Genomic DNA, 12,780 nt, shown 5'->3' with positions numbered 1-12,780 from the left:
CAGGAAAAATATCGGGGCGAAGTCCTGAATCGGAATCGAACCCGAATCTTTCGCTTGCCGGGCGACGCTCTTACCACTGAGCTATTCAGCCCCACATCGATACTTCTCCTGTTACGTTTTTATTAATCGGTGGAAATAATGAGACACGATAGTTAGCTCGACGTGTAATTCTAAATAAATTGGTAATAATTCTCTATGTATTTAACAACGTAATAATTAAGTAACGAGCACTAAGAGCCAACAAACGGGATGGCAATGCGTAATTTTTACGGAACCATTAATGTTCGCGAAAAATTTTTTTTAAGACATATGCACATATGCCAAGTTATAGATTCTCTTGGTTTGAGACTTCTATAACAACCCTTTACCCCCCTGGAGAGATGTAGACAGGAAAAATATCGGGGCGAAGTCGCTGAATCGGGAATCGAATCCGAGTCTTTCGCTTGCCGGGCGACTGCTCTTACCACTGAGCTATTCAGCCCCACACGATACTTCTCCCTGTACGTTTTTATTAATCGGTGGAAATAATGAGAACACGATAGTTAGCTCGACGTGTAATTCTAAATAAATGGTATATAATTCGGGCTCTATGTATTTAAAAACATAATAATTACATAGTTTAAATACATAGAGCCGAATTATATACCAATTTATTTAGAATCACACGTCGAGCAACTATCGTGTTCTCATTATTTCCACCGATTAATAAAAACGTACAGGAGAAGTATCGGTGTGGGGCTGAATAGCTCAGTGGTAAGAGCAGTCGCCGGCAAGCGAAAGACTCGGATTCGATTCCCGATCAGCGACTTCGCCCCGATATTTTTCCTGTCTACATCTCTCCAGGGGGTAAAGGGGTTGTTATAGAAGTCTCAAACCAAGAGAATCTATAACTTGGCATATGTGCATATGTCTTAAAAAAATTTTTCGCGAACAATTAATGTTCGTAAAAATTTACGCATTGCCATCCGCGTTTGTTGGCTCTTAGTGCTCGTTACTTAATTATTATGTTGTTTAAATACATAGAGCCGAATTATATACCAATTTATTTCTATTTTTTATTATTTATTCTTGTAGCTTATCTCAAGAGCTTTCGAAAACACTATAATAAAGTATTTCTTATACCAAGCCACATCCACCCAAAGATGTGGGGGCAAAACATTGTGTTCGTCATCTATTGACGTAATTAAAGGTTAACTATCCATTTGATATCAATGCTGTTTGATATCAATCCAGTTGCAATGCAGCGGAAATTAAATCAATCTTTAAATTTTATCTCGTAAATATTGTAGTTCTAAGAAGTGACGTAGAAAAGATGATATATTGAATAAATATTGTTGTTATATGTATTATCTACCTGATAGAATAACTTATTGTTAATTAATGAAAAAATTGTAGATGAATATGCATGTATTAATACTTGAATGTTTGTTTTCTTACAATACTCATTAGATATACAACATGTGTACTTTTGTATTTTATATACATATTATATAAGTTCTGCACACTTTTTAATATTAATCATTTTGTAAATTCATAAATGTTAACGCACAAGTGTAATTTTCTTTTTAAGATATTTTTTATATTATGTTATGGAATTTTTCCTATTTCAAACTGTACATATAAATATTTGTACTGTGACGTTGCCGTCACGACGGACGTCCACCCGCTAAAAAGACTGCGTGACGCGAGCCGTGCGGCCGCGCCGGTCGAGAGATCGAGAGCCCCGCCGGGATTTTCAGAGAGGCGAGTGCGTTCGTTTATAAACAAAAGCATTGTTACTAATCCTATTTGTCGAAATTATATTGTTCCTGAGGCCATAAATCTTCAACGAAGATTTACCTGGAAGTCTACAAGAAAAGCGCCTTGCCGAATCATCACCCGCCGAATCATCATCAAAACATTGGCCGTGAAAAACAAGGGTCGGCGATACTCGAGCAGCCTCGCACAATTTCGGTCCATCGGCCCAGCATCCCAGGGCCGGCCATCATTGACGGGCGCCGAAAGCACCCCGCGAAGAAGCTAATCTTCTCGGAAAAATCAGGAAGAGGCGCTGCCCTCCGCTGGAGAGAGACGAAGGCCGCAAAGAACGGCCCTGACAGGAGATTTCCGAGCACCTGGCGATGAAAAACGCGCCGGAACAGCGGACCGGCGGAGGCGCGGGACCGCGGGGCGCACGATGCGTCCTTGCGCCGCGCTCGAAAATTCGAGCGTGCAGAACGGGCTTATCACCCCTCTCGATGGGGTGCGGGGCGATTAGTTAAGAATAAATACAGCGGTTCCGAGAGAATGAGAAGACTTGTTCTACGAAAGTTTCGGCGACATTTAAGAGAGAGTATATCGCGAACGCTCAGCACGGAAAAGGACGAATTGGCGAAGCAAAGGAGACGAGTTCAACGGTGAGGTCACCCGGCTATCTTGAGTTTTATTTCGAAAATTTGTACGTCGTCCACCGATACGGCTCGCGGGTCGACCCCTCTGGCCGGTCGCGATTAGTGTTTCGTTTGCGTAAATTTCGCAGTAGTGAAAAGAAGTCGAGTGCGACCGTAGTCAAGGGGCGACAGTGATCCGTCGATCAGTCTCACCCGATATACTCGTTCGCCTCTCCGTTATCCGTGTGACGCGCGTTAGTGCAGAATTTTACCTCGAGGCTATCGCCGGTCGGAGTGGAGCGACTCGATTGTAAGTGCTGTCGACCGCCACCCCAGGGGAAACGTTCCGCGACAGTTTGAGCGGCAAATTGGTGAGTACCTTGGAAATTGTGAACAGCGGACCGGAAGTTGCGCGACCAAAACGGGCCTCGATTCTCGACCATCTCTCTCTACGTGCGTTCTCTTTTCTTGCGACTCGCAGTCCGCTGACCGCGGACGTGCGAACCATCGGCTGTCGGGGGCGTAAGCTGTCGACACCCGCCGTGCCGTGTGTGCATCGGCGGGAACGCCTTATCGTTGCGACACGCGAATTCCGCGTTCCGATCGACTAGAGATTGCCGTTCTTGCAGTAGGTTGCAGCGTCTTGGCGTTATCTCTGTTACTGCAATTAAAGAATATAAAGTATCAAATGTTCATTTCCGCTCTCGATAATTCTAAGATCTCGTATTTCTTTCTGTTTTTCGTACTCGTAATAGCGCGCCTCGTTCGGTTCTCCGAAATCGTCAGCGCTCACGCGCTTCTTTTCGTTCTTCGTAATTGCAAGAGCTCGCGCCTTTCTTTCAGTTCTCAGTAATTGTAATCTTCGGTGCGCTTCTCGCTATTCTCCGTAATAATAGAGTTTCGCGCATTCGAGCCTGTTTGCTGTAATTATAAAGCCTTGCGGATTTGGCTCGGTTTACCACTATTATACCGTCTTAGCTTTCTTTTCGATTAGTTATCTCGAGCGAACATTTGCGGTGAATCACGTCTCATTATTCCGGTTATTTTTGATTGTATTTTATATTTTATTTGGTTGTCGTTAATCGAAGTATTGTGAACCTCGTTGCGATCTGATTTGTCATTCGATTGGACTTGTATGTTTTTCTCTCATTTATTTTTTTATTTTATTAATAAATCTATTATATTGTCTAGTTAAATTCGCGTAATTTATTTGAAGGTTCGTCCCCCTGTGATCATAGATATCCGTTTCTGTGTCTCTCGCGCATCGAATTAATTAATTGGCTCGCTCGAAGAACCCCTCCCCTCTACCGTTAGGCGAGCTAGTCAGCCCGTGGCAAAGGAGGCTAACATCTTTCGCGCTGTGTAAAAATTTCGTAGAAAACTGATGCGTGAAAGACCGCATCTGGCGTCCAAGATCGAGATATCGAACTGCCTCCGCACCGCCGCGGCCCGCGCGAGCACCCTTCATCCCCGTTCCTCCGAGCGCGGAAATCGTACATTACTCCTGTGTTTGACGGCGTTCTATCCGGCCAAAAATTAGAACATAGAAGGAGAAAAGCGTCGCAGTACATATATTTATCATTGCTGTGGAGAGAATAAATTTTTATAAATCTATAAAATATTTGAAAATCTATTATCATGCATAAATTTAAAAAAAAGACCATTATATAAATACTTGTTTAATTATTCTTAGTTATTCTTGACACACCGAATTATTCTGAATTCTTCTTAGCAAAATGTTTCTTTAAAAATATAAAAATAATTTCGAAAATAAAAATGTTGTATATCATTTAATATATGAATGGACTGAACAAGTCACAAAAGGAGACCAGAGCATTAAAAAATCACTTTTTTGAAAAAAGTCATTGATTTATAACGGGGAAAAGAGAGAATTTGATTGGACTAATGCACTAATGCACACTAGTGCATATAAAATTGTCGTATATAAAATTACAATAATATAATTAAAATAATAAAGTAATTAATATTATTAGTTTTTTATATTATATATTATATTAAGTATATTATGTTAAGTTAATATTAAGTAAAATTATATTATATACGTTATTATAAGATTATTCGATGCAAATAATAACTCGTACAATTATTTTATTTATTTTAGTTATTTATGTGCTATTAGAAATTTGTTTATTTATTCATACTAGAATTACAAGATTTATATTAAAAACACTATGTATTGATTCAAACTGCATTATATGAATGTTACAGAAAACGTATATAAATAGCTTTTTTAAATCCATTATTACTTTTCTTATAATCAGAATATCTTTTTATATAGTAAACGTGCCTTTTATGCCAAAGAGAAGATATTCAGAAATAAATTAATATGAAAGTTTATAATAAAATTCATTAAACAATTATATACACATATAATTATTTTTATTTATACACTGAACTATTTTCGTTTTACACATATATATCATTTATGTCAGATAATTTTTAAAAATTTTAATTCTCTTTGAAATAACGCGAATATCTCCGTGGAAAAAAATAAATTACAAACGGAATGCAGTTAATAAGACGTTATGGCAACACATGATCAGATTGATCATTCGAAGTCAGTTAGTATTGCGATCGCTAGCCAAATACACTACCGCGTTACTTATCGTTTGATTCAAACTGCATCATATGAATATCATAAAAAATTGTGTACGAATAGTGGATTTTAAAAGCATACGTAGTAACACAATTGTATATAGTAACACAATCGTACGAATTGTCATAATTATATATTTAATAAAACCAAAGATATAATAAATATTCAAGTGAATTCGATTACACGCTGCGTGTGCTTAAATATGGCTGAAAATGTTACAAGATCTATAATTCTATAACTTCCCCGACTAGAAATTGGCCCGATATGTCATAAGGACCTGGCCGGGCATTCTTAAGGCATGCCTTACTAAGGCTAACCGATTAGGTTCTTATTATTACCCAATCAAGTAATCATAGCAAAGCTGAAAGCAAAGTTTAATCATGTAATCTGATTAGGTCATGATGAGAACTCTGTATATATGACTCATCAGAAAATATAAAAAATTTTATAAGATTACTTAAGTGGGTCTCGACCAGGACATGTTGCCTTTTTCTATCCGAAATTTAGTAGAATTATTTAATCAGGTCCTGATAAGGATAATGTATATATGCCTCGTCGAAAAATATAAAAAACAAAATTCAAATGCAAAATTTTATAAAAGGTTACAAAAGCGGGCTCCAATCAGGACATGTTGCCGTTTTCTATTCGAAATTTGGTGCAATTATTTAGTCAGGTCCTGATAAGAATAATGTATATATGCCTCGTCGGAAATATATTATAATATTATATATATATATATATATATATATATATATATTATATATATATTATTATTATATTATAATATTATTTTATATTATTATACTATATTATTTAATTATTTATATTATATTATATTATTTTTTACTTATAAATTTTGATTAAAGTTTGCCATTAATGATATAATATTAATATAATATTACTATCATTAACGATATCACGTAGAATCGATATCGCACGCTCAGTCCCGTATGACTAATGGACTGATCTGTCATCTGTTATTGATTTTTTCTTATGAAAATGATTTTTTCTTATAAAAAATCAATAACAGACAAAATAATAGACATACTTCACATAGTGTACTGCATTGTTCCAAGACGTTTGCCAGTTAAGGTTATTAGTGCAATATTATGGATTTATTTGATAGAAGATTAGCAAGAAAACGTGTTTCAACACGTTTAAGAGTCCAAAAATATCGTGTGCTTCGAAAAAAAAGTCGAAACGAAAATTATGCGGAACACAACATAATAGTGTCATCAAGTGCGTCATCTGAAGAATCGGAATTGCTTCAAGTTGATAATTTACAACAACAAAACTATTTTGACAGCGACATACAGACAGAGTCAGCGATTGAAGTACAAAACCATTTTCATTTAGAAAACGAGACAAATATATCATTAGATAATGATAATACTGAGGAAAGTGATATTCGAGAAGACGTGTCAGAAGATGATTTGGATATGTCAGAAAATGAGTCTGCAAATATTTCTTCATCAGTTTCAAATTCGTCAGTCGAACAAAAATCAAATAATATTATAAATGATCTTCGAGAATGGGCAATTCAATTTCCGCCACTTCCCCATTCTCGCTTAGATGGTTTATTAAATATATTACGACCCATCTTACCTGAATTACCAAAAAGCTCTAAAACATTTTTACAAACTACAAGTGAAAATTATAAAATTGAGAAAACTAGATGAAAATGATAATGGTTTATTTGTATATTTTGGTCTAACTTCACACCTTGTAAAATATCTTAATCCTGATTTACATTTAAATTTAATAGAGTTGATTATAAATGTAGATGGTTTGCCACTATTTAAGTCCAGTTCAATAAGTTTTTGGCCAATTTTATGTAAAATTTTCCACCAACCTGATGTTTATAAACCATTTCCGGTTGCAATTTATTGTGGAAATCAAAAACCAGAAAATACCCAAAAATATTTTGAAAAGTTTGTTGAGGAAATCAATCTGCTCCAATCTGAAGGAATAAATGTAAATAATAAAGTATTTCAAGTTCGTATTAAAGCTTTTATTTGTGATAGGCCAGCTCGTTCATTTATAAAATGTATAAAAAATGCTAACGGATTTTGGGCATGTGAACGTTGTTCACATCGGACTATTTATCCAGGTGGTAATTATGAAAGAAGAACGAGTAGTTCCTTCAGAGAGCAAGTAAATAGCGAACATCACAAAGGAATATCTCCTTTAATTAATATTCACCCACCAATTGACATGATAAACAGTTTTCCACTTGATGCAATGCATCTCCTTTATTTAGGAGTTATGAAGAAACTATTGGACTGCTGGTTGGAAGGTACAGAGGACAAACGATATATTAAAAAATTATCGTACAATTCAAAAACACAATTGTCTTCTCTGTTAATAAAAATTCAACAGTATATCCCAGAGGAATTCCAAAAAACAACTCGATCCCTATCAGAATTTAAAAAATTTAAGGCTACTGAATATCATTTCCTTTTATTGTATATTGGACCAATTATTTTCAAAAAAATTTTACCAGAAGATATATATAAACATTTTATGATTCTTCACGCTGCTATTCGGATTTTGTCGGGAAAAGACACAGCACTAAAACACTGTACGCATGCCCGAAACTTATTAAAAAAATTTGTACATCTCACAGCAAAATTTTATGGAAAGGAATTTTTAATTGGTAACGTCCACAATCTACTGCACATTGCGGATGATGTGTCATTCATGCAATGTCCTCTATCTGACATTACATCATTTCCGTTCGAAAACACATTAGAAAAAATGAAGAAATTATTACGTAGTGGCAATAAACCTTTATCGCAAATATGCCATCGTTACAATGAAATATCTTGTATTCCTCAAGTGCAACCAAATGTATCATATGGAATTAAAGTTCTAAAAAAATCAAGCTGTCAAAATTCAGGAAAAATAAATATAAAAAAATTAAAATATAAAGATGTGCTCTTAACAACAAAATCACCTAATAACACAGTTTTACTTTTTAATGGCAGTATAATACAAATTAATAATATTTATCTTCCGGAGAATCAAACGCATATGGAACACATAGAAATTTGTGGTGATATTTTAAAAAAAAAGAAATCTATGTATAATTATCCATGCAATTCAAAATATTTATCAGCATGGACTGTAACGAAAAGAAATGGAAAGATTGGCACATATAAAGTAAATGAGATACAGAAAAAAATGATAAATATAAATCTCAGTGTAGTCGAGAAAGAAAAAATTTATGTATTAGCACTATTACATATGTAAAGAAACAAGTTTACAATTTGAACATTTTGCTTCATGGACTTGAGACGCCACTGAGCGCTCGGCATATATTTACTTAACAACCAAATGTTTGTAAAAATGTCTTATATATATCTTGCTACGCCTGTCGCATCATAAATAGCACAATAAAAATTATAAATTCTTACATTTTTGCATCCTTTCAAGGTAAGTGTTAATTAAAATTTAAAAAATTGTTTATATTATTTATTTCCTATAAAAAATTCATGAGTTATATAAAAATATTTTTTACAATTGCAGATGAGTAATGATTATAAATATAGGTTAATTGAATTTAAAGGCATAAGAAATAATGTTAAAAGTGTTGATATTGTGTCGAAGGAATGGATTATGTGGGATGTTAAAAAAAATGCATTCTTATGTCACTTTATGCCACGGCCTTATAATAAGGAAAGATTAGCAAAATTAAGAAATCTTGTAAAAAATTGTCAACCACCGAATTACTCATGGCCGAAATACATTGTACAGTCATGCGGGAAAGCAAGTAAATTAAAAAAAAGTTTTAGTTTTTACACACAAACACACACACACACACACACACACACACACACACACATATATATATATATATAAACTTTGTATGGTTATTGTATGGTTATTAATACACTAAGAACAAAAATAAGTAAACCATCAAAATATGCGCTCACATATATACTGCCAATGAAACATATACTTATTGCATTATAATTATTGTTTGAAACAAATATGTTGTCCTTGAATTAAACATCCCATATGGGTTGTTTAATCCAATGACAACATATTTGTTTCAAAATAATTATATTGCAAAAGATATGTTTTATTGGCAGTATATGAGCGCCCATTTTGTTGGATCTACTTATTTTTTCCTCAGTATATGCTTATTTTTCAATAATTTATTGTAAAGAAACGCAATAATAATTTTTTGGAAATTTATTCTAAAACTACTAGAGAAATAAATTACTTGCGTTGTAAAACAATTTTTCTCTCAGTTTTTTTATATAACAATTATTTGAAAAAAAATTACTACTTTTTAATAATATTTATAAGTAATACTTTTAATGTACATTATTATGAATAATTTAGGAACGTATTCTGAAGCAGAGGAAAAGTTAAAAAAATTGAATCTCCAGCAATATGTTCTTACAACGGATAGTGAGTTAGATGTTGAGACCGCAAGTAAATCGAAAAACAATTTCGAAGAAATAAGTTATAATGAAAAACAAATAACTGATGAATATCATCAATCGTTTTCGAAAGAAATTTATGACGAATCCTATCGTAAGTCTTAATATACATATATATAGTGCACATATATTTATAATTTTTTATATTTTTTATTTGATTTTAATTTTTCATTGAATTGTTTAAATTTTTTTATGCTATTACATGGTAATTAAATCGGGTTCTCATCATTCTCTTTATCTTGTAATCAAGTTTTTGCTTGATCTCTGTGGTTTTGAATTTTCTGAAGGTTCAAGAAAAAGTACGCTAAAAATATAATTGCAAAAATTAGCACAATGACATATCAAATAATAATAAAAATAATAATAATAAAAATAATAATAACAAAAATAATTTAATTAAAAATATTTATTTTCAGAAAAAAAAAATAAAAAGTTGAATATACATAGAAAACGGTCAGATGAGTCTTCTTCGGAGAAGGAGGAATTAGAACTAGCAATTGATATTTCTGAAGGATCGACTGAAGAGCTATCATCGACTTCTTCTAAAAAATTTAAATGTACTCAAACTAATTGCAAGCATGAAGGTAAATTAAGTTGTGAATGAGATGTGATATATTAATAATTTCTATATATTGATAATTTTTTCTTGAATTTTCAGAATCTTTAAAAAAAATAGAGGAAAAATTACAAGAATTAACAAACGAAATGACAGTTCTTAAAAGACCAATCTTAAAGCTTATCGTAAACGTGGAAAATATTTTATCTATATTAAAAGACCAAGTAAATAGAGAGCAATCAAGAATTTCATCAGAAGATGAGGAGGATAATGAGAACCTAATTACATTACCATGTGATAGCATGGAACAATTTGAGCAATTCAACGAAGAATTAAAATCAAATAAAAAATATAAAAAGAAAATTGTAAATATATATGTAAATATATATAACACACAGACACACGCGCGCGCGCGTACACACACACACACACATACATACATACATGTATGTATGTATATAAGTAAGTAATGTATATGTGTACAATACATTTGTTAATAACGGTTAATTTTTTTTTAGCTCTATCATATAAAACGTTCTATAGACGAACGCCGTGCATTGGTTCGCAATATGGGAAGTATTATTAGACAATACATGTCCCAAAACGTTGCAAAAAATTATACCACGGTAAAAAAAGTGGCTGGAAAAAAAGTTTTTAAAGAAACAGAGTTTTATAACTGTTTAGAAGGTATTATTATATAATTACAATTTTTTAAAATATGAAAATTAAAAAATTGAACTTTATTATTCGTAATTGATTCGTAATTAAATTAAATTTATTTATTAATATTTTGTTTCATTTTTATATCCTTAGCTGCTGTATCAAATAAATTTAAAAAAAAAGAAAATCCTTTATCCAAGAGGCAGTTTAAAGAAGCAATACAAGCAATCTTTAATAATGTAAAAGATTGGAACGGCAAACGGGCGGAACATCGAGATCGCACGAAAAATACAGAAGAATTATCCGAGTAGTATGTTCTATATGTTCAATGACACTTTATTATATTAAATTTAAATTACTAATTAATTAAATATTTAAATTTCAAATGTTAAATAAAAATATACGTTTTCGAAATTATTACATCATTATTATTATTATTATTACATTATTATTATGTTATTATAATTATTATTATTTTATTATTTGTTTTCTGCAAAAAAACATATAATATATGTGCATAAAAAATAATAGTGCACATATACATATACATATGAATTATGTAAATATAATAAATAAATATGCATATTATTTAGATTAATATCTTTTATTATTTAAAGAGTTCTTATTTATTTTATACATGTATTTATATCGCCTCTACAGAAAAAAAATGTCAAATCAAAACTTAGATAAATTAACACGTTCACTGTGTGTGTGTGTGTGTTTTGTATATATAAAAATCTATGTCTTTTTAGAAGAATTTAATAATCTTAAATTTCAAATTCTATTTCAATATTAAATTCTATTTCAATTGTGATTGTCACATCAAAAATATAATTATCTTGACAATAACCAAACAGAAATTATTTTATCGTTATCGTGGGTTCTCATTAAAATACCTAATTATGACCTTATATATTTCCCTATGAGGACCTGATATAACTTTATAAGGGTCTAATAATGATACCTTATATGGACTTTATAAGAAAATAGTGTTATATGCTCATTCAGGTACTGATAAGGCAAAAATATCATGTCCCTACAACGAAATTAGGTAAACGGTATATGGTCCTTATTGGAATTCTATCTTAATTTCTAATTAGGTCCCTATGAGGACCTGACTTTAATTTTATAAGGACCTAATAATGATACCTTATATGGACCTTATAAAAAAATGGCGTTACATGCTTATACAATACTGATAAGGTACTGATAAGGCAAAAAAAACAGGCCCCGACAATGAAGTCAGGCAAATATTGTATGGCCCTTATCAGGACCCTACTTTAATTTCCAGTCGGGTTCTCTGATCATTTGTAATTTGATTGTGGTTATTTTTTTATCGACGTTTTTCTACTATAATATTAATAAAAAAAAGCTGATAATAATTATATTCCTTTGTTTGCTATACAATCAAATCATTTTGTATTATTTTGCATTGCCATTTGTTCTCTTAAAAAAAATTATTTATTTACTAAAAATTCCCTAATTTAATCTTAAGATATATATTGTGATCGCGACCATAAAGAGAAACCTAAAAACATAATATTAGAAGATAATAACGTACGATTCGTTAAAACTGAGTATTAAGGAATTTATCGAAAGTAAATTTATATATATGAATTACTGTCAATTCGATTAACATATTAGAATTAGCAGAGTGAGAAGAACAATAAACTGAGAATTCAACGGGAACTGATTGAGTGTAAACGTTTAAGAAAAATGCAAATCATGTTTGGAACAATTTTCTGTGTTTTATTGAAAGGTTTAGTATTGATAAAGGCAACTATCACGCCGAAGGATTATACCACTTCAAACATCCTCCAGGAAGAAAATGTTTCCATGCGTCCGGAATTAAATTTCACGCAGGTAAGAGATATTTTCGTTTGATTAAGAAACAATTGAATGTTATTGCAGTTATTAGTGTAACTAAACATGAATGATAATAAATTATATATTCTACATATAATAAGATAAGATAAAATAAAATAATTCAAAATGAAAAAAAAATATATATATATATATATATATATATATATAAAATAATTATTTCTAAAAATAACAATTATTAAAATTATTGAAGTTTTGTGTCTACTATCTGCTACATTAATATATACATACAATGGCACTTCA

At 31.7% G+C, this 12,780-nt stretch overlaps 2 protein-coding genes across 2 annotated transcripts in view; both read left to right on the top strand.

The window, feature by feature from the left end:
* Nucleotides 1-12,780, top strand: part of LOC112639592 (proto-oncogene tyrosine-protein kinase ROS-like) — an 85,848-nt gene that overhangs the window by 70,272 nt on the left and 2,796 nt on the right. The window lies entirely within an intron of this gene.
* LOC105257926 lies at nucleotides 8,555-10,982 on the top strand. Its single transcript, XM_025414035.1, has 4 exons — nucleotides 8,555-8,758; nucleotides 9,337-9,531; nucleotides 10,512-10,680; nucleotides 10,807-10,982. Exons 2-4 carry the CDS (start codon nucleotides 9,484-9,486, stop codon nucleotides 10,962-10,964), a joined length of 375 nt encoding a protein of 124 aa, XP_025269820.1. The 5' UTR covers nucleotides 8,555-8,758; nucleotides 9,337-9,483; the 3' UTR covers nucleotides 10,965-10,982.

The sequence above is a fragment of the Camponotus floridanus genome, unplaced genomic scaffold, assembly GCF_003227725.1.
Source record: "Camponotus floridanus strain SB8 unplaced genomic scaffold, Cflo_v7.5 scaffold110, whole genome shotgun sequence".
Taxonomy (NCBI): Eukaryota; Metazoa; Arthropoda; class Insecta; order Hymenoptera; family Formicidae; genus Camponotus; species Camponotus floridanus.
The sequence above is the reverse complement of the archived record's forward strand: the minus strand, read 5'-3'. Positions and strand labels throughout refer to the sequence as shown.

What these genes read in the sequence shown, in the direction of transcription:
- LOC105257926 (XM_025414035.1), top strand. Translation starts at nt 9,484, where the DNA reads ATGAATATCATCAATCGTTTTCGAAAGAAATTTATGACGAATCCTATC. An exon ending in AATTTATGACGAATCCTATC is followed by an intron (nt 9,532 to 10,511) that starts GTAAGTCTTAAT and finishes ATTTTTTTTTAG; the next exon opens with CTCTATCATATAAAACGTTC. An exon ending in GTTTTATAACTGTTTAGAAG is followed by an intron (nt 10,681 to 10,806) that starts GTATTATTATAT and finishes TTATATCCTTAG; the next exon opens with CTGCTGTATCAAATAAATTT.